This window comes from Gadus chalcogrammus, chromosome 11 (genome assembly GCF_026213295.1).
Source record: "Gadus chalcogrammus isolate NIFS_2021 chromosome 11, NIFS_Gcha_1.0, whole genome shotgun sequence".
Classification (NCBI taxonomy): domain Eukaryota; kingdom Metazoa; phylum Chordata; class Actinopteri; order Gadiformes; family Gadidae; genus Gadus; species Gadus chalcogrammus.
In genome coordinates, this window is record NC_079422.1 from 15,212,338 (window position 1) to 15,234,905 (window position 22,568).

General features: G+C 45.8%; 1 protein-coding gene across 4 annotated transcripts in view; it reads right to left on the reverse strand.

Moving 5' to 3' along the window:
• Positions 1 to 22,568, reverse strand: part of LOC130391825 (zinc finger protein 236-like) — a 48,523-nt gene that overhangs the window by 20,436 nt on the left and 5,519 nt on the right. For all 4 annotated transcript variants that reach the window (XM_056602123.1, XM_056602124.1, XM_056602122.1 and 1 more), the window contains exons 6-21: positions 21,528 to 21,700; positions 19,071 to 19,193; positions 17,791 to 17,976; positions 16,457 to 16,634; positions 15,534 to 15,806; positions 13,358 to 13,561; positions 12,653 to 12,785; positions 10,074 to 10,334; positions 8,843 to 9,078; positions 7,291 to 7,392; positions 6,722 to 6,864; positions 6,251 to 6,351; positions 4,145 to 4,296; positions 3,438 to 3,614; positions 2,559 to 2,898; positions 53 to 156 (exon numbers count right to left, since the gene is read on the reverse strand). In XM_056602123.1, coding sequence (XP_056458098.1) covers positions 53 to 156; positions 2,559 to 2,898; positions 3,438 to 3,614; positions 4,145 to 4,296; positions 6,251 to 6,351; positions 6,722 to 6,864; positions 7,291 to 7,392; positions 8,843 to 9,078; positions 10,074 to 10,334; positions 12,653 to 12,785; positions 13,358 to 13,561; positions 15,534 to 15,806; positions 16,457 to 16,634; positions 17,791 to 17,976; positions 19,071 to 19,193; positions 21,528 to 21,700 — 2,886 coding nt within the window. The remainder of the gene's footprint in view (positions 1 to 52; positions 157 to 2,558; positions 2,899 to 3,437; positions 3,615 to 4,144; positions 4,297 to 6,250; positions 6,352 to 6,721; positions 6,865 to 7,290; positions 7,393 to 8,842; positions 9,079 to 10,073; positions 10,335 to 12,652; positions 12,786 to 13,357; positions 13,562 to 15,533; positions 15,807 to 16,456; positions 16,635 to 17,790; positions 17,977 to 19,070; positions 19,194 to 21,527; positions 21,701 to 22,568) is intronic.

The following is a 22,568-nucleotide window of genomic DNA, read 5'->3' on the forward strand; positions in this document are numbered from 1 at the left end:
CGTTGATTGGATGTTGAGTTGCACGGAGTGGTTGGAGAGCTCAGCGGCTGACCTGTGTGTGTCTTCACGTGGCAGTCCAGAGTGGACTTGACGGTGAAATTCTTTCCGCACTCGTCACATTTGTACGGCCTTTCCCCCGTGTGGATGCGAATGTGCCTAAAAGACAAGAGACAGAGAGAGAGAGAGAGCAAGTGAGAGACGGGAGGCCATTAAATACAAGAAAAAGTGCCTTGTCATATTTGCTCGCTGGGAGACAAAATATAATTTGAAAACTGAATATAATTCAGGCGGAGTAAGCCTCATACACACATACACACCAACACACACACACACACAGTGGGACCTCTCTTGCCATTACCGCCCCACTGCAGTTAGTCTTCCGTATGCTTGACAAATTTGAGCGGTTGGGAAATTAAAAGTGGCAACGCACTGGCCATATTAACACATTTGTCTCTGGAAATGGAAAGACGTGGGCTGAGAGAACTCAGTGAAAATTGCCCCCATCATTTTAAACCGCAGTTCGCTAATTCATGAGCTTGAGGAACAAAGAAAGAAAAGGCTAGATGGAGAATTTTTAAAACAACGATTAATTACAGCAGATAAACCGTTGATTATTAAAGTGACGGACAACAGGATTGAACATTTTAAAATAATCATAACATATCACAGAGAGTAAATAAAAAATGTCCAGCACAAAAATAAATGAACTACCGATAACTTTTGTGAAAGAAAGTGTGTGTGCTTAATCCCAGCGGCCCATAAATGGCTCACTTCCTGTTGGTGTGCAGAACACATCCCCAGCTCTCAGAGTCTCCGCTGAGCTGGTGCTTGAGGACCGCATTTGTTGTTGTTAGTCATTTAATTTATATTTCATTAAATCAGTCAGCAGCTAGAGGGGATGTGAAGAGGTTGAGAAACAGATCTAATATGAGAGGGTGAGAGGGAGAGGGAGCAAGAGACACGAGAGAGGATGAGAGCCAGAGGGGAGGCTGGAGGAGTGTAGAATGTAGCTTCTCCCGGAGGTGGTGTACACTTTATTCAATGCCATCTAAACTGAAGTCATGGTGTCTCAAGTGCAGTGCGTAGCTCCAATGGAGTGTGAACCATTTTAGTTCTGTGCCTGGATTCCTTATGAATCCTAGACCTTGCATTATTATTACTACAAGAGTTTTCGTGCGTGCAACTCTAGTTGTAATTAACCCTATAGCAATAATGTGGAAACCCCAGTCGATAATGTACCAAATTTCTGAGCGCATAATATAATAAAATTTTGGCTATAATTTTACAATGTATAACATTTGTTCGCCACAAATTACTCTTAAGAGCAGTGCCAACAATTTTATATTTTTTAACCAAACAGCGAACAAAAGCCCCCTAAATGATTATCATTTAGGGGGCCACTCAATGACATACAGAACCGTCATTAACACCCCCCGTGATCTTCTCTACACGGCCGGGATTACAGCTGCGTCTTGCGGCGGTGAATATAGCCGACACACTTGGTTGCTGCGGGTCTGCTTTCCCGAACTCACCGTTGTGTTTCAGGAGCATATGTTGCCGCATAGTACTTTCTGGTAGCTCGATTTCGCTTGGCATATTTTACATTTCACCTTATCTCTTATTTCTTTAAAGTATTTCAATTCTTCGCTGCGCATTGCTTTAACCGCCATCTCTTAACTTTTTTAATTCTAGCTTGCCTACACACGGCACGGAACACGCCACACAGAAATGGATACATTTCATTTGCTTTGTGCCCACGGCATGCGTTAGTGGCGCAGACAGAATATCGATACATTTGCTTCAGAAAACTTTGTTTGTGTGTGTATGTGCAAACTCGAGTTTGCCTGACCACCAACCGAGTTCATTTGTAACGAGGAGTACTCGAGTAATCGATTCCTCACGCCCATCCCTAAAAAATACACACATAGCATACACACAAAATATAAAACAACTAAAACAGTCCACAGGGGGGAGGGGGGGAAATCAATATCGCAAGACATTTGGAGAGAATCAAGGAGGGAGTAATGTTAAGTTTGAGCAACAAAGTGTAAAGACATTTCGGGAGGTTCTTACCTGCGCCGATGGCGGAGCCGTTAAACGTCTTTACCTGTGCATGTGTGTGTGCGTGCGTGTGCGCTCGCGTGTATGCGTCGCTGCCTTTGTGTTGACGTGCGTGTGCGTGCGCGTGTGCGTGCGCGTGTGCGTGCGCGTGTGTGTGTGGTGTGTGCGTTTCCATGTATGTTCGTGCGGATGTGCTTGCTTGCGGTGTATGTATAATATACATTCGCGCTTGGCACATGCGCACTTGAGTAACTTTGAGTGACTGGTGCGACAGGCCTGCTGATATAGTAGTAAGATTATCTTATTTTATGTATAAAATGATTTGCGACAGATGTTTTGGTAAGGCCAGGAGAGGCTGCTAAGATGGTTCGATCACCTAGTCATGTTAAAAGTGACAAACACAGTTTAACTAAATGATAAAAAATTCGAATGAAGACTAACAATTGTGTGAACATTCAAATACAAAGAAAAATAATAATTCTAAACGTGAACTTTACCTGACGAGGTCGCTGGGCTTCTTGAAGCTCTTGGGGCAGAAGTTGCAGCAGTTGGCAAACTTAGGCTCCGCCTCCAGCTCCACATCCTTGTCCTTGATCTCGCTGATGCGGTCGCGCTCCGCCGCCGACTGCGACAGCACGCGCTCCGACACGGTGGCCGTGTCGCCGGGGTCGTTGGCCAGCGCCGCCGCCTGCTCCTCCGTGAAGGTGATGATGTTGGCGCCCCGCCGCTTGCCTAGGGTCCCTCGACTCTCTTCGTCTTCGTCGTCATCCTCGTCGTCGTCGTCCTCCTCCTCTTCCTCTTCCTCCACCGCCACGTTGGCGCCGTCCAGATCCACGACTGGGGGTGTTTGATAGCGTTGGCGCATACAAGTTAGCAAGAGGGTCTGAAACTGCTTCGGTTTTATTGGTTATTCTACAACTAGAAATATGAAAATGGCATTCACACGAATGCGCAAATTAGCCGAGGAAGCAGATGAATCTGCCAGCTCGTATTCCATTTGCTTGGCATATGCGTCTGGCCGTTTGGACAGGTTTCTGGCCGAGCATAACCGTTTGTCGGGATCACAAACGCCCCGAGGGCGCCCTACGGGAGCGTCACTCAGGCATTTTTGGAAAACAACAAAACGCTGCCATTGATATGTCAACCGTTGTGTTGCAGTGATTGGAACCAGGTCTCTGCGATCGCATCCAGAGGCATTTTGGAAGCTCAAAAAATGAGATGTGAAACTAAGGCTAATTTGAAAATTGGTCTGCGTTGTCTGGCCAGAGAGAGACTGAAAAAACCGTGGCAGGAAATACACGTAGCCTAGTAGAATGAGGGTCTGAGGCGGTGATTTAACAAAAACATCAGAGTCGCCAGCATAAGCTGCAGCTCACCTCTCTCCTCCACGTGGTGGATCTTGCGCATGTGCTTCCTGCACAGCAGGTTGGTGCGGAAACCTTCGCCGCACAACGCACACTTGAACGACTTGACGTGGATGACCATGTGACGGTTCAGGCTGCCGTTGGTGGTGAACAGGGCGCTACACGCGTTGCATTTGAACGGCTTCACCCCTGCACACGAGAAGATCAGAAGAGATGAGGCTGATTAGTGGATTAAGGAAGGTGTGTGTCTGTGTTTTACCCGTGTGTGTGTGTGATTTACCTGTGTGTGTGTGTTTCTGTGTCTTACCTGTGTGTGTGTGCATGTTTTAACTGTGTGTGTGTGTGTGTGTGTGTGTGTGTGTGTGTGTGTGTGTGTGTGTGTGTGTGTGTGTGTGTGTGTGTGTGTGTGTGTGTGTGTGTGTGTGTGTGCGTTCAAGCATGTGAATGTGATGGTGTGTCTTACCTGTGTGTGCATGTTCTATTGTATGTGCGATCTTTTCTTTGTGTGGTCGGCGTGCGCTTCTGCATGTGTTTGTGTGTCTTACGTGTGTTGGTGAGTGCGTTTGTTTGCATGTGCATGTATTTGTGGGTTTAACCGTGTGTTCATGCTTTACGTGTGTGTCCGTGCCTGTGTGAGTGTGTGTGTGTGCGTGCGTGCCTGTGTGAGTGTGTGTGTGTCTGTGTGAGAGCGTGTGTGTGCATGTGTTTGTATGTCTTACCCGTGTGTGTGTTCAGGTGGGACTTGAGCACTCCGGCAGACACGAAGGCGCGCTGACAGATCTGGCACTTGTAGGGTTTCTCCCCGGTGTGGGAGCGGACATGCTGCTTCAGGTGGCTGGACTTCTTGAAGCCCTTGTTACACCAACTGCATCTGAGGAGTGGGTGGGGGGGAGAGGGTTAGATTGCTGCAGTTGTTGTTGTTAAGGGGGGGGGGGGGGGGGGTGGAAAGTGATGAGTTCCCGGACGAAAAGTTCAGGGTTTGAACCACACGGTCTGCAGTCTACTTGCTACCTACTTGCAATTTAGTGGAATTGACTGGCCAAGATAAACTGTTTGAATATGTTGAATTATTCAAGCTTGCAGATGGTCTAATCTGTCCGCCGGTGCCTGGTGGCAGATGTCCCTGTTGGACCTGTGGGCATCCATGAGCAAGACGCCCCCTGACCCCTACCTGCTTCCAAAATCAATGCCCTGTACTGCAATGAAAGTCTCTTCTTGGCTGGAAGTGCCTGCTAAACGTGACTGAATAATGAACAGCAAATGAGTTGTTGTCCTTCCCAGTCCGCATTCACCAATTTGGTGGACCAATCATGGTTATTCATGGTAGTTTAGAATAACACTCAATACATTAATCAAACCCCCATTATATGCACCCCTTCTCAGCTCAGGGGATGAAGAAAAAAGGATTTATTTTCACGAGTCACCAAACAAAAGTACTGCACACACACACACACACACACACACACACACACACACACACACACACACACACACACACACACACACACACACACACACACACACACACACACACACACACACACACACACACACACACGAGTGGTTATTTAGCAGCTCCTCTAATATTGAAACGCTGCTTTGTAGGCCGGGTTGGCTCTAAAGGACCACGGTTGAGGGAGGCTTGTCTCCCACTAGCATCCGAGCCGGCAGAACTCAAGCGCTGCTCTCAAAGTCTGTGTATTTACAGTTTGGTGAGATGGGCCAATCAAAGGGCAGAACTATCCTCTGAAGGACACCATGGAGGCTGTGAATGTACCAAACTCTGACCCAAAACGTACCAAAAAATGCAGCTGCTTTTAACTACAACAGGGAATTGTGAAGATAGGTGGGTCCTAATCATTAATTTTGACGAAAAAAAGCAACGTTAAGGGGCAGGAGGCCGGTGTTTGTGGAAGACATCAAAGGGGTCGTTGTTCTTTGCTAAAGTCCTGTGTGTGTCACGTCCCTGACCTCCTCTTTCCATTCTCCTTCAGTCTTTCATATGTAAAGAGGGTTTCATCCTGGCGGGAAGAGCGCAAACAATCCAGAGAGAAAGAGGCGCAGGGGGGGGGGTTTCTCCTCGGGCCCTCCTATTGTGCTCTCTCAGCGGGCTGACTGCCTCGTGACCTACCGAACCCAGGCACCGTACTGCCACTATCATCAAACACATGATCACAAGCAGCGCAAATGAACTGAGTAATGGTTCCTTTTAAGACTCGGTATCATTCCCTTCTTAAGATAGGGAAGGAACAACAAGAAAACAGACCGAGAGATGGTGGAAAACAGCATAATGTATGAGGGCTGACCCCGCCCGCTCGGGAGGACTGCTCTAAACGATAACCGAGGGAGACCAAGACTATTTGGTGGTGTATTTTAGGTTTGTTGTTGTTGTTGTTATATTTCTCCCCCAGGTAAGACAGTAGCAGATCAAATCACATCAAATAATCTTTGGTTTTTTTCCCTGTGGGACCTCAAAGGATCTGTCATCGCCCCTCAGAAGAACGAATGCAACAACGGAATTCTGAAATATGTTCCCCCACTGATATTAGATGATGCTCTATTCCAGAGCGAGAGGAACAGTGGATAGCTGTACCCTAAGGAAAGTGTTTGGAGTAAAGCACTCGTAAAATAACAAGCTACGGCACCAAAAGGTGTGTTCTCGTAGAAACACACACATGCATGCACACCACCACCCACAAGCACACACATGCTGTCACGCGCACACACAAACACATAGACTCGCACACAAGCATTCGCACACATACACACACATACACAGGCCAACACACACACAAACACGCATGCACAAACACGCACACACTCACCGGTAGGCTCTCTTGCTGTTGTCCTCTTCCTCCTGGTAGTCCTGTGACTCGGATGTCAGCTGCAGCTCCGTTTGGTCGCTCTGCTGGAGCAGCTCAGCTGTCTGCAACATCAACAACCAAAACAACACACCGGGAAATACTTTCAGACCAAACGAGACATGACAAGACAAATAACAGACTTCACAAATAACAGCCATTTGTTTCTTGGTATTTCTTGGTGTGTGTGTGTGTGTGAGTGCATGTGTGTGTAATTCTGCCTGTGTGTATCCACAGCCATCTGCCTGTCATTGTGTTTTCTCATATTGTCCTGGTCGTCCCGTCAACATGTGCTCTCAACCTACAAACCAGCCATCACAGACACTTTCATGGATGGAGGAATACAGCAAACGGGAGCACCAGGCGACTCAGGCATAACGCATGAAGGTAGGGCCCTCGCCAAGGGGAAGTGGGGACGGGGACGGGGGGACTCACCACCTCTGAGCTGGTCACATGGAGCAGGTTCTGGGGGTGGTAGCTTGATGACAGGGCCTGGGACTCCAGCGTGCTGGAGTCCTGGAGCTGCTGGACGTTGGAGAAGTGGGGCTGCTGAGTGTAGCCCTCCGTGATGGTGAAGCCTGGAAGGAGGAGGAAACGCAGAACCTCAGACAAACCAACTGACCGGAGCTGGATCAAAGTATCGGTCATAGCTCTGGCTGTGATTGTTCTTGCTGAATAATATGTTGTGATTGAGGCTTAACATTATGTTTTGGAACGTACAACACAACATGCCTGTGTGAGAGAGACAGAGAGAGTGAGTGAATGAGTCAGTGTGTGTCTGTGTGTCTGTGAGTGAGTGAGTCTGTGTGTGTCTGTGAGTGAGTGTGTGTCTGTGTGTGAGTGAGTGAGTGAGTGAGTGAGTGAGTGAGTGAGTGAGTGAGTGAGTGAGTGAGTGAGTGAGTGAGTGAGTGAGTGAGTGAGTGAGTGAGTGAGTGAGTGAGTGAGTGAGTGAGTGAGTGAGTGAGTGAGTGAGTGAGTGAGTGTGTGCGTGTGTGTGTGTGTACCTTGCGTGAGAGCTTGCTGGTCATATGTTGGCTGAGGAAGCGTTTGAGTCTCAAACTGGCTGATGTTTTGGGGCAGAGCATGTTGATTGGTCACATAAGAATCTAGTAAAGGGACACAGAAAGGGGGAAGATGACGCAGCAGGTTAGACTAGTACAGAGATACAGACCCACATTGGGATCGATACAGAGGTATATATAAAGCGGTATATAGGCTCTGGGACCTTACACTTTCTACCACATATTCAAGCAGAAGAGAGAAGAGGATAGAGGAGAAAAAAGTAGAGGAAAGAGGAAGAGGAAGGAGAGGTAGAGTAGAGTAGAGTGAGAGGAGAGGAGAGGGAGGGTTTTGATTCTCATATAAAAATGACATTATTTTAGCAGGTGAAATTTCAATACAAATGATCAGGTATTCATGCTGCAAGCTGCTGTATAAATTAATTTTACAAGCTGCTCATAAAGGTTAACAAAACTTTGTTTGACTACTTTCTAAAAGCCAACTTTCCTACTAAAGATTTAATAGAAAGTCTTTCTCCTCAGGGATGCTCCCCCTGGTGCAAGGAGTCAGGACTGGCCGACTTTGCATTAAGTATAGCCATTAAACACAATACAAATGAGAGATTTGGAGGGAAAATTTCCTAGAATCAATGAAATATAATAATAGCTGACGCAACTGCCAATTGAAAGAGCTGCCTGAGTCCCAAACACCTGCCAATGTTACACTGGTCACACTGTCTACGCAACAATAAATCATTACAGCCTAATTATTTATGTTTCTGTTGTTTAAAATCCATTGTGTATGCCTTCGACCCCAGCTAAAATATTCAGAGGGTCACAAATCCTGAACTGCCTCTGAATGGATGCACACTGATGGTACTGGGGAGGGTCTGGTGTGTTTAGGGAGGGAAAGTAAGATTTGGATCGTAGAATAAAGAAAAAAGCTGACAAAAAGCCGATGCTGAGAATGCAGAGAAAGGATGGCGGCAGGAATAATCATACATATGCATTCAGTCTGGACATCAAAGAAAAAAGGGGGGGGTTTGTCCACCAGCCACTCCTTTGAGGCGCTCGAAGGGACAAAGAGCAGCAATGCTTTAACACAGCCCTTGACATTTGCGCTAGGAGGAGTAGAATCCAGGCGAGCTAAGTGAGCCATCGGGGACCCCGGACTGCATACTTTTCATCCAAATCCAGTTGATGCAATTAACCTTCAACATTCAAAACTCCATATGCCGTAACTATATAAGCCTTCCCCACAAGCTTTTGATTAATGAGGAAGAATAATGTTGCTCTGGATAAACCTAAGCTTACTAGCGAGCGCACACAAACATAGACAAACATGCATAAACACACATTCACAGATTGACTGAAGGAAAGGTGAATCGCGAATACGAGAACGTCTAGAGAGAAGGATTTGGATGGGTTTATCCTGTGGTGATAATCAGACTCTCTGATTCATCGGGGTCATGACCACGAAGATTGTGAGAAGAGAAGTGTTTCCCAGAAGAGAAATGGAGTCACAGCCAGGTGAAAAGGGTCGGGTTGACGGCCTTACCCTCTGTCTGTATCAGCGGCTGCTCGCTAAGCTCCGCCTCCAGAGTCACCTGCTGACCGCTGCCCACCACCTGTGCCTGGCCTAGTTCCAGCATGCCTTGCTGCTCCCCGCCCCCGGAGGCCGCCTGGCCTTCCAGGTCCTCATCTTCGATCTCCACCTGGATCTCGTGGGACACGGTGGTCCCCCCCAGGGAGTCTTCAGGGGGCTGGGGCTGCAGCTGCTGGGCCAGCTCGTACCTGGGTGTCAGAAAGGCGATTTGTTGATATTTTCACGATTCATACTTAAAGTGCGTTTGTGATAGATCATTGTGTTGTGACGGGCGTAGGGTGACTCTCTGCAATTTGTCCACCCATCCAGTCACCACGAACACGAGGAAAGGCAGTAAAGCAATTCCGACCCAAAATGTACACGAAGCGACGAGTAAACCTGGAGAGCGAATGGCGAGACTGAGCTGGCGCCAGTGGAACGATGTCCAAAAAGTTATAGATCATTATGCTTAAAAGCGGTTGGTGTATCGCAACCAGCTGAAATATTGCTTAAGTTTTACTTTCGTATCTGGTTGCCCTCTTTGCCTGTTCCCTGCTCGACCAATCAGCGCTAAGTCAGCACAAACCTCCTCATAGAAAGGCAACACATAGCTAACCCCTAACCCCTGGGAGGACTTCAAGTCTCCAAAAGGCTGCGAACAGGTCTCCGAGAAGCGTCAGGAAGAAGAAGTGTAATTTGGCCCCCAGTTGAAACTTGGGCGCTATGGTGTAGTCAATAGGAATTGACTTCAGTGCAAGGGAGTAATCATACCATCATTATCTTTCCACAGAGAAGCAATCAAATCGACTGAAGTCGGTGTGCTTTAAACGCATTGTTTACAGTTTACGCAAATCAATCCGTGCTTATCTTATGGCCACTTATCTTATATAGATTGTTCTATTCTCTCATAGAGATAATTGCTCATGATTCATCTCCCTCCGGCTCACCGGATTAGTTCTTCGAAGTATGGGCATCACTTAGGTGGCAACATTTGTTGGTGACTACAGTGTTTATTTCTCGATGAGACGGGATGGCGAGCGATTAACCTCATCAACATTATCATTATCCAGGAGACGGCCACGGCCACTAGGCATTTAGTGTGTAGGGCTACGTCTCCAACATTAACATCCCCTTCTTACGACAACCATGGGCACCTACAAAAATCTATCTAACAATCCAACGCCATTTGCGAGTGTGCACACACCTGTGCGTCTTCATGTGCTTCCGGCAGTTGGGCGAAGACTTGAAGGTCTTCTGGCAGTAGGGGCACATGTAGGGCCGCGAGTCACTGTGCGTGGTCATGTGACGCCGCAGGCTGCCGCTGGTGGTGAAGGTGGTGTCGCACATCAGACACTTGTAGGCCTTGAGGCCCGAGTGGGTGCGGATGTGGGCCTTCAGCACACCGGAAGAGGCGAAGCCTCGGCTGCACTGGATGCATTTGTAGGGCCGTTCCCCTGTATGGGACCTGGGGGGGGGGGGGGCACACACACACACACACACACACACACACACACACACACACACACACACACACACACACACACACACACACACACACACACACACACACACACACACACACACACACACACACAACAGATTAGTATGGGGTACCAAGCACAGCATTTCAACAACCCAACGAGAGAGAAATATCGTTTCAGAACAATGGGAAATTATCCCTCAAAATGTAGACAATATGTTAACATTGTAAATGTCATGATGATGATAAAGCAGTAAAAAGAAACAGTAAAATCGAGATTGCACAGTTGATTCATCTTTATTCGGTCACAAGATCGGCCTGCAGCATTACTACCCTTTGCTGTACAAGTAACAACTCACATCAAGCACCTATGAGAACGCTCAGAACATTTAACAACAAAAGAAAGTGATGGACGTTAATAATGAATGGGGCAGTGTGAGTGGTAGGTGAGTAGTGTAGTGTTCCTCCCGGTTGAGACCCAATATGTATGTTTTATGCTGTTCATATTGTCGATCTGTAGTCCCACTAGCTCTGTATGTTGCTGTGGTGATTTCATTTGGGTTTCTTCAAACGCTCCAATCAGTCCGTAGCAATGACAATTTACCCCTGCCGTGGTTTAACTGAAGATAATGTTGTGGCAGAGAGAGAGCGAGAGAAACTAAACTACAATAAAATAGGATTTCAGAACGGCCCTTTTTCTCTATCAATGGAAAGGGCACGGTACTTACTGGCTTCGGGAGGAAAGAAAAACGAAGGCTTTAGCGATTTCTCACTTTTTTAAGGTTAATGTTCTGCTCTAGCCAAGGTCGCCATATGAGGTCACCCACAATGAGGGAAAAAAAGGAAAATGTTTAACCTTAGCCCTGATGGTAAGACTATTAAAGTCGGTTCTGTGTGGTCTCTTGAAGTCAAGCCATGAATGTGTGAGTAAGATAGAGATGTAATTTCCATGAAAGGCAAGCTTCATAGACAAGAGTTAAACGGGCTGAATACTAACGCTAACATAGTAAAAGTAATTTTATTAAAACGCATAAAAAGTATAAAAAGCATTTTAATCACTGTATTTTAATATTTGAGATCCGAATCCGACTACAGAATGAATATTACTTTCCGTAAAGCTATACTCAAAGTTTGAATGTGGTCTCTGCCTCCTTCTCATCACATATAATTGGCTAGCTTTTATAAGTTTACAATCATGTGTTCGCCGGAGGGGGGGGCACATCTCTCCAGCCAAATGGCTCTCTTCTCATCTCTTTTGAGATCTTTCACTTAAAAATAAAAGCCTTCCAGGCTTCCAGCGTGTTACCCTCACCACCCCAAGCTCTTTCAAATCATGCCTCAGAAAACCATTCCATTATCTCCTAATTTGGCCCGTTGCCTTCATCGCCTCTCTCTGTACGGAGAGTGTTGAATATGGAGATGGTGTGTGTGTGTGTGTGTGAGAGAGAGAGAGAGAGAGAGAGAGAGAGAGAGAGAGAGAGAGAGAGAGAGAGAGAGAGAGAGAGAGAGAGAGAGAGAGAGAGAGAGAGAGAGAGAGAGAGAGAGAGAGAGAGAGAGAGAGAGAGAGAGAGAGAGAGAGAGAGTGAGTGAGTGAGTGAGTGAGTGAGTGAGTGAGTGAGTGAGTGAGTGAGTGAGTGAGTGAGTGAGTGAGTGAGTGAGTGAGTGAGTGAGAGAGAGAGAGAGAGAGAGAGAGTGAGAGAGTGAGTGAGTGAGTGAGTGAGTGAGTGAGTGAGTGAGTGAGTGAGTGAGTGAGTGAGTGAGTGAGTGAGTGAGTGAGTGAGTGAGTGAGTGAGAGAGAGAGAGAGAGAGAGAGAGAGAAATAGACAGAGACAGAGCGAGAGAGATGTTTGGGATGCTAGTTTCTGGAAAGCCTTGATTTAGACCCAGCACTTCCAGAACACCCTTCAAGACGACGGCCCTTGTGTCAAGCCAATGCGACATAGACAGTCTTAAACCCACACTGTTTACTGTAGGAGTGTGAGGAGGTAGCCTGCTGAGACCATCTCTGTCTCACGAGTTAGCATTTGCATGAGGAGAGTTTAGCAACCAAAAGTGTTTTATCCAAAATAGACTGAAGATAAACAGACATTTTCTGAGAGGAAAATAGGTATTTGCTTTACTTCCCAAAATCTTTTGCAAGAGTGCAGGGAACACATGAGTCCCTCTTATAGGCTGAAGCGAACAACGGAAGGCCGTGGTAGTATTTCAAAAACACAATTGCTGCCTAGCCAAGACCAAGGGCAAATATCAGGATTATATCACAAGGCTGGTACGAAAAGCTAAAGATCTTGAACACACTGCACCTGACGTGCTGTTTGAGGTGGCTGGACTTCTTGTAGGCCTTGCTGCAGAACTGACACTTGTACGGCCGGTCTATGCCAACCATCTCAAGATACTGCTGCAGGCCCAGGCGAGCGCTCTGCGACGTGGCCAGTCCTGCAAGACGCAAGACAGAAAAGACAAAGGAAATTAAAAGGCACTAAACCCAAAATAAGGACATTTTAACGTATGATTGATTTCTTAATTTTTACTGTCATTATTGCTATTATCGCATTTAATATTGCTACTATCCTTATAATCCTGATTATTATTGTTTTTATTATGTTGCTCCCTATGAAGGGTAGTATATTGGCAAGGGTGTTCCTCAACCAACCGATAAGTTCTGGGTTCGATCCCCAATGTCCAACTGCTTCCTAACAACATTTACTTCCCAAATTTACTCCAGTGAAGAGTCATGGTAGAGTCATGGTATGTGCTTAATTTGACTCAAAGTGGATAGAAGAGTCATGACATGTACCGAAATCTCCTTTAAAGTGTCTTGACATGTGCCCAAATTGACTCAAAGTGGACTGGAATGTCTCGACAAGTACAGAAATGTACCTTAAATAGACAGAAGTGTCATGACATGTTCCCAAATTGACCGTAAGAGGACAAAAGTGTCATTACATGTTCCCAAATTGACCTTAAGTGGACCGAAGTGTTTTTGACATGTGCCCAAATGGACTCACCCAGGTCTGTGATGAGAATGGGTTCCTGCAGGGGGATGTCTGACAGGGGGAGGTTGTTCTTGGATGCCTTGGCTTTGTTGGCTTTGCGGGGGAATTTGTGTTTCTTCTGCTGCAGGCTCTTGAAGTGCGAGGCGACATGCGTTTTCCGGTGGCCCGAAGTTCGGAAGAACTTGTCGCAGTGAGGACACTTGAATGGCCGCACGCCTTGAGAAGAATATAAAACAATAAGCACATCATATCAATAACCAAATGCTGCCTCGTTTCTTGGATCAAGACAATGGGACATGGGAACTAATCCTAACCCTAACAACCACACAATGACATTAGATCTATAACCAAATGCTGCCTTGTTTCTTGGAACAAGACAATTGCAATTTCGACATGATGGAATATAACTTTTCAAGGTATAATATTAGGGATGTGCGATATTATAAGCTATGCAATATCGTGCCTGGGGAGCTGGGTCAAGGGACAAAAATTGCAGTGTTAGTAAAATTGCTTGGCGATACATTTGCTCCCTCTGTCAGGTTGTTCATAGGTTGCTGCCTGAAGTATTTTAATTGCAGCATGAGCCAACACTAATTTCCCCACGGGACAATTAGAGTATTGAGTTGATTGGAGAGATGTGGGGAAAGAAAAAAAAGTGTCTGGATGATTTAATCAAACATTCAGTTAAATCCATATTGCAATGACGTCCCCATTGGTGCACTTTGATAATTTCCTCAGCATCGATCCTTTAAATGATGTACGTTGTGTTTATTATGTCCCAGAAGAGCCAATGGGAATAAGTTATGGAAGGCAAACATTTGAACAATGCCAACTAGAGAACACATTCTATGCCTGAGTATGAAACACTAAGCAAAACCCCCAGGAAAAGCCACCATATGGAGTAACATATTTTTGTCGAAACCAGTTAGGTTGACAGATGATAGTGGCGGTGGTTATGGATAGTGGCGGTGGTAATGGATCGGTAATTGTCATGGGGTGTTATGGCTCCTTTGCTTCCTATAATTTCCTCCATTATTTCACAGGAAATCAGACTCGGCGACAAACATTTCAAACACTGGGGGAATCATTACATCTCCGAGGTCTTGCATCAGTTACGCGTGTGGCAACAAACACTGCCTGTGGGTTAACACGGATAAGCTAAAAATAAACAAAACATGGGATGTGTTCTTCGCTATGCGGAGTGCTCTTTGTTTTGCGATAAGGAGATGATGCTCTCGGTAATGATGAACACAACAAATTGCCGACCTCGAGAAAAAGAAAAGAACAAAACAAAACAATACTCTTGGCAAGGGTTTTTTAATTTAGTTTCTTCAAGTAGCCCACACCACCCTGAAGGCGTTTATGCTGGGGGTTTGAGGCGTCCGACCCAAAGAAAACCACTGAAAACCAATAAAGGTCATCTTATGTAAAGCGTCGGCAAAATTGTTTAAACCGTTTTCAGTGTGGAATCAGGAAAGGGAGTCATTATTGCTGTGCATCCAATTGAAAAACGACGTGCAAATAGAAATTACCCTGACCCATTCTCTTAAACCAGAGGCTTGGCATATTTGGCAAATAATTAGAGCACAAATATATACACTTGAGGCCGTTGTTCTTGAGGGCAACGGCCTCAAGCAAAGAAAAACGTTAATCAAACATATGGATGCAAATAAGAGGCTCTGGTTGATGGCCATTGTGCCGGTGAAGGCCATTGTTTTCCTGCCTAAATAATTCACTCAGCTCCGCTGAGTATGAAGGCAACAACAAGTCTCAACGCAGCGTTATGAGGCTGTAAATAACACGGACCCACGACCCGTTAGTGTCTCCATACACAATGTGGTTCATGCTGCCGTGTAATAACCATTGGCAACAAAAGGTTTTGGGAAATGGCACTTTCGAGCGCATCTGCTCATTGGTAGTCAAAGAGCAGAGGTTTATTTTACGATGCTTAGCCAGAACTAGGGATCCGTCCACAATCTGCTCTGCAATAAAGTCGCTGTTAATGCCACAAATTATGGATCGAGTCGAGTCGGGTTATAGGAGGGCCACCAAATATATAATTAAATAACAAAAGAGAATTTGCTTTTTTTTCCCCCTACGCATCAGTGCGTGTCATCCATGCTGCCATCCAGTCAGCCGCCTATCCGAGCCTCCCCACCCCTCCCCACCCCACCCAGCCATGGCTCACCTGTGTGCAGGCGCATGTGCACCTTCATGCTGCCCGAGGTGGAGAAGCACTTGAGGCAGTACGGGCACTCAAAGGCCTTGACGCCCGTGTGCGTCTTCATGTGCGCCGTGAGGGTGCTCTTGACGGCGAACGCCCGGAAGCACTGCTTGCACTTGAAGGGCTTCTCGTGGGTGTGGATGCGGATGTGGCGCACCAGGTCGCTGGGCTTCTTGAACTCCTTGGTGCAGTAGGGGCAGCCGTGCCAGCGCACGCCGTTCTCCTCCCGGATGGAGCCTGGAGGGGGGAGCGGGGGGGTGGAGGAGGAGGAGGAGGAGGAGGAGGAGGAGGAGGAGGGTTGTAAATTGTGGCTGCCGTGTCTCATAAAGAATCAAGATGGATTCAGTGAGTCACAATATACATTAAGAAGAGCAGCAACTAAACGATTATCGTCGTAGCCGATTAATGTCATGATTGCTCCCCTCCCCTTGAATCAATCAATTAATAATTGAGTAAATCAAATGTCCTTGAAAAAAGTAACCAGAGTCCAAAATGATGTCTTTATTGTGCTTGCTTGATTTTCCCAAGCAGCAACGAAAAACTAAACCATTTATTTTATTATGATCCATGAACCAAATATTTGAATTAAACTGCAACATTGAGCCAAAATGTTTGTACTTAATGTTTGTAATGGACTTAAATAAATTACTAACACAATGAATCAATAACCAAATCAGATAAGATAAATTTCCAAACGATCAATCCATCAACTAATAATCCATACAATGAAGACAAAGTGAAGATATATTAGACGCGTTTAGCCATACCCATAAACATATCATGGTGCAGTCAAACGGTGTCTGGATTGAAAAATGGGGTTTCCCATTCTTTGAGTGCAAAGAATGGGAATACAACTCAGACTAAAGGACTGGCGAGCCATATCCCACCTGGCATCTGTATTGGCTTTCTGAATATGCTCCTTTTCCTCTCTTTGGCAGACCTCTCCTGGCCGAGGGTCTTCTTGTTATCTGCAGTGGCGCCATCTGTTGGCTGGCCTTGGGACTGCGCGGGGGCTCCACTGCTCTGGGACTGGACCACGCTGAGGCCGCTGTTCTCCAGGGCTTGCTGTGGACCACATGGTTCGTATTTAAAATATGGACCAAATAGCACAGTAAGTATTTGACTAAATTCCTCATCTGTTGCTTTCACATGTGCACAATGCATGTGTTGCCATGCATTTGCAATTCTTATTTCAATATGACAAAACAGTGACATCATGGGTGAGTTAATCATTAGGACGGTTCTATCTGCTTTCAGCGCCATAATCAACTGCAATTGAAGAGCTATTAAGGAAAAGTGTTTCGAAAAAGTTTGAAAGGTGACAAAAAACCTGATCTCTTGTAATCTGCATGTATCCGTGTTATCCTGGTGCTTAAACCAGCAATATAATTTCCCAATGTGACAAATAAATCAAGGTTTATTTTTGGGGTTATTGAAAAGCTGTGTTTAAAAAGACGCATTAGATGCATTACAGAGTAGTGAATTCAGCCCAAAGCCTCTCTCAGAATTACTGTCCATTGTGTCCCAGGTGCAGAGGCGCCATTCCCGGCCGTTGCAGCAGCCCTCTAGAGACCTTCCTGGGGAACTCTCATTACCATACGGCCGACCGATTCCACCTCCGCCACTTTGAGGTGAGATTGAGCCACGGTGATGCCGAAAGAGGGGGGGAGGGCGAAAATGTACTCGAATTAAATACCACTTTTCCCTACAGTCTATTTCAGCACTCCACCACCAACCACGTTGATGAGGTGGATGAGAACGCTGGAAGATGTATTCACGCTGCTGAGCTCAAACACTTCCACTCAATTTATGCGAGCTAAGCTGACAGCCACTGTGAGCGATATGCACATTTCAGGCGTGTTTCAAAGTGTGTGTGAGAAAGCGTCTGTTTGAGAGAGTCTGTGTGTGTGTGTGTGTGTGAATGTGTAATTGTGTGTGCATGCACGTGTGAATGAATTAGTATGTGCGTGCGTGCGTTTCTTTCTGTATACGTGTGCGAATGTGTGGGTGTGTGCGTGCGCTCCTGCATATGTGTATATGTGCATCTGTGTCCTATATGATTATGTGTGTGTTTTCGTGCATGTGAATGGTCGTGTGTGTGTGTGTGTGTGTGTGTGTGTGTGTGTGTGTGTGTGTGTGTGTGTGTGTGTGTGTGTGTGTGTGTGTGTGTGTGTGTGTGTGTGTGTGTGTGTGTGTGTGTGTGTGTGTGCGCGCTCGTCACCTGCAAGATGTCCTGGTTGATGGCGGTCTCCAGGGTCTCCATGGGGGCCTCCGGGGCCGGCTGGGGCGGGGCCGGCTCGTTGGTGACCTGCTCCGACAGCTCCAACAGTTGCTGGATGACGTCGGTCACGCCCTCCTGGCCAGCCTCCGACCCCGACGCCGCCGCCTGGCACGCCGCCTCCGCTTCCTGTGGGAGGAGACGCAGGGTGGTGAGGGGGCAGAGAGGGGAGCCCCACCCACACAGCGGCACAGGGGGAGTTGGTAGGAAATGACGCATGCCCTCCTCTGCGTTGGTAATACTTTACTTCTCACGTTATTTCTCCAAGGGCATTAATTATAAATATGATCACACTTTTTGTGATCCAGTCCAGTCAAAGTTTATTCCAAGAGGATAAAGAGAAAGTGTTGCGTATGTTGCTGAATCATGATTTGGAAGAAATTTGAACAAAACCATCTCTTAATTGCCTAACACAGGCATCTGTGTTAAGCATCTCACCCAGGCATCTGGTAGATAATCTTCCCATGGTTCACGGGTTGAGGTACAGCAGGCCGAATTTGTTTTTGGTGTTTCCAATGGTTCGTATTTTCATGAACGGGAAAGGCATGCCATTTTTGTATCCACACTGGCACAACGTTTTAAACCGGCACAATAATTCTATATTACTATTAGGCAAATACTGCCAGAAATGACACTGGCATCAAACTGGCATAACGTAAGCTACTCAAACAATACATTTGTTATTTATTTGTAGTTGTTTATGCTTCACAAGAGTGGCTGAACTTCAAATTAATCCACGAGTTCATTGGAGTCTGAACTTAAAACAGGACTTCAGTCAGACTGCCGGGTTAATTGGTCTGGGGCAAGAATGACGCATGCTACTGAAAAACCTTCATTATATTGGTTTCCCATGGAAATATGGGTTTGACTGATTGTTTTGTATGGAGGAGACTGTCTTTACATCCATTTCCTTCAGAGAAAGAGAGAGAAGAAGAGAAAGAGTCTGTCTGCAATTCCATGTAATTGGAGCGGATGATGGACTGTCACAATTTTTGATGTCACAAATAATACAAATATACAACACAGAATCATGGCCCAATATGAAAGACAAGCAAATATTTAGTTGTGGGGAAGGCATATAAAAAGGCCTGTTAGGTTTTGCTGTCTGTCTTCAAGGAAGGATAAATCCTACTTGTGTGGGAGCCATATAAAAAATAAATAATCGAAAATCTCTAGGTTTATAGTCTGTGCTTTGATACTCTGTACTCATACTGTGTTCTCACCGAGGTGCTGGAAGGCTCTTCGATCATGGAGATGTGCATTTTGCTGATGTGGGCGTTGAGGCTGCCCAGCTTCTTGAACACACAGCTGCAGTCCATACAAGGGAACAGTGGCACGCCTTTGGTCTGAGAGGGAGCACAGGAAAAAACAGGAAGGACGTCTATTATCCTCAGTTAGCCCTGTAGCTGCAGGCCGACCCCCAGCGGCCCCCTGCATATTCACAAGGAGTGGCTCCATCCATCTCAGGGAGATTTGGAAGGAACCCAGAGCACCATGTTTGGCTTGATCCTTTCTTTGCATCAACATGCGAGGAACAAACAACGCCGGCTTTCCACTCTCGCATCCACTGCGCCGTGTGTTTGGTCATGAGTCGCTCGCATAACGTCTGACCACAATTTATTCATAAAGCCAGTGTCCTCTGAGGAAAAAGGTCATTGAGGAACACTTGTGCAAATAAGATGCATTATTCAAAAGGCCCTGCTGTTTGGATTTCCACTGCTAATTGAATCAACCGGCCGCCCATCATCATTGGCACTTTGCTTGGTACGACAAAAGCCCCAGTAATGCCTTGACTCACTCTTCCAAATAAATGTTGTTAAATAGAAGGTCTTTGTGTGTTTGTGTGCCTTGTGTACCTTGTGAAGGGGGGGCGTTTGTAAACAGCTTGTCATTTTTTAGGAGGATAACTGACAACTGAATTGGATATCCATTAATTTGCATACATCTTGATTATTTGGTCCAGGTGGGACCAAAGACAATGATGTTTTTTTTTTTGTGGACTTGGAACTAAAACCAACCTTTTGACAGCTTCATCTATGAGGGCAGAAGACACAGTGGTTAGGAGATGACAGGTATCCAACACTCTGGGAGAAACTATTGATCGTAACGTACATGGGGTTTCACTTAACTTTAACTGTGCTACAAGAAGATGTAGAAGTTCAAATATGGGAGCCATTAAAAATCGAAGCAAATAGCTTCATTTTTGGACAACCGCACTTTGCAGGTTTTCATCTGTAATTTACCAATCAAAAGGCTGTGGGGGGCTTAATACATTATATTAAGGATTCTTCAAACAAAGACGATCACATGGGAAGCATTTTAACACTGAAAGGATTAATGCGTGTGTGCGTGCGTAGGTGTGCGTAGGTGTGCGTAGGTGTGCGTGTGTGTGTGACTATCCGTGTGGCTGTTTAAGTCGTTTATCCTATAGTGTCTTCAGCGTAGCGACGGCGTGCTGTGAGCAGCCCTAGGGTCCTTATGCTGGAGGTACTAAGATCCATCAAAGACACCTCCCAGGCTCTTTCTCCTGGGAGGGACGTTACAAAGGACATGGGACTGTAGAAGTGGGCCACAGAATACCTTTTTCTTTTTTTGCCCGTTAAGAGGCTAAAGAGAAGAAATGAAAACCATGGAATATGGAAATATGGCTCTTTGGACTGATTCATAGTAGCTCAGATTGAGTCAGACAATGGAGATGAGGGAGGCATGTTCTACATGAAGAACATTTTTTAAAAACAACATTGAATAGTGCATTCGAGCTGCTGTAGGTACAATTTGAGAGTTGTGAAGGCAGAGACCAGCAAAGAGAGAGGCGATTTTGAAACTAATCAACCGACGAGATTGCTCCTCACTATCTGCTCTGGGCCTCCCTACGGCTCTCCTCCATTGAGAAGGGTCGCATCTCCCACACCTGGGATTGAAACGAAGGATAGATAGTCCAAAACAATCACGGAATAGACACTCCGATTGGTCAGGAATGCTCTGGGTGGTCAAAATGAAAATCCCATTGGCTCAACAAGAGGCACAGTCTGCTTGAAACAGATATTCTCAAAGCTCATTTCACGAACTAATGAGGGATGGCTACGCCGTTTCTAACAAATCACAATCAAATAACTATTCAATCTTACTCTTTACGAATCAAGCTGCTCAGCAGTTTGTTGTTCTTTCTTAATATGGTTAATAATATACAGCGCATACAATATACATAATTCACAAACACATTATGCAGGTGTCTTATTTGTTTAGACACCTGCAAAATGTTTTAATTTGTGGAATTCAGAAGAATGGGTCTTATGAATCATAACTCTAAATGAATATGTTGAAGCATGCGTTTTAATCCAAATAAGGGTCTACCTTTGTGTAACACCCAATGGAAACACAAACATGGAAATGATGCAATCCTGAAAACTGGATGGTTACAAACAAGTGCTCCTTAAAACAAGCAATGAAATGCCAGTCCCAAATGTTCAATTCCAATAAAACATTAGCAGCAGCACATGCAATGTCATGACAAGTGGATGCAGGTTTTCCACATAAAAACATCCGTGTTGCAGTGGACTACAATAGCATTTCGGCAGCTGGAGACCGACTTTAACCTTACTACAGCTGCTTCGGAGGGAAAACATTTAGCAGTTAGACACCATCACCCTGCCACCAACCCGCACACCCCCTGGCTGTACCTCAGAGTGGACTCTCTGGACGTGGGAGTGCAGATTGCCCTTCTGGGAGAAGGATGCAGGGCAGAACATGCAGAGGTGAGGCTTCTCCCCGGTGTGTTTCACCATGTGGGTCTGCAGCACCACCTTCTGGTTGAAGGCCTTGCTGCAGTGGGGGCACTTGAAGGGTCTCTCCCCTTTGAGCGGGAGAGAGAGATGGAGAGAGAAATTAAGAGAGAGAGACAGAGAGAAAGAAATTGGAAGGAAGGCAGCAAAGAGAAACAACAATATGTTATAGTGAGTTTGATGATAGTGCACATTCAATCCCTCAACGTTGCACAGAAAAAATAATGAATCTAAATATAACTCTTCATACTGTTTTACTACTAACATAAACTTTTATATCAAAGTGTTCTATTACTTTTTTATATGTCTTACACTGAGCTATGGCAATCGCTCTTAGAATGTGATGTATCTCTGTGAGGTTGCATGAATTTCGCATGGCACAAAATTTTGCATAAATAAAGTGAACAATATTGTATTGAACTTCACATATCCATGCATTCACTCTCAGATCTGTGTTCAGAAGAAGGCAAGAAAACAAAACAAGACTAAAACAGGAACAACAGAAACTAAACATAGGTGTGGTGTGATTCTTTGAAAAATTGCCAATAGCCTAAATAACTAAAAGACAACCTGTTTTGTGGTTGTGAGTGAGTGTGTATGAGAGAATGTGTGTGTGTGTGTGTGTGTGTGTGTGTGTGTGTGTGTGTGTGTGTGTGTGTGTGTGTGTGTGTGTGTGTGTGTGTGTGTGTGTGTGTGTGTGTGTGTGTGCGCGCGCGCGCGCGCGCGCGCGCGCGCGCGTGTGTGGTTCCCGCCTGACTGTCACACATGTACGCCCCGAGCATCCCTTTGCATCTGCTTAGGATTCAGAGCAAAGAGCCGAAATCTTTATCCGCCATTAGTCCTCCAACCAGGAGACAGGACAAATGAACATATGGAGGACTTATTTGGTTATTTGAAATAATGTAACGATTACGTACATCCGCCATCTCTTACACATCA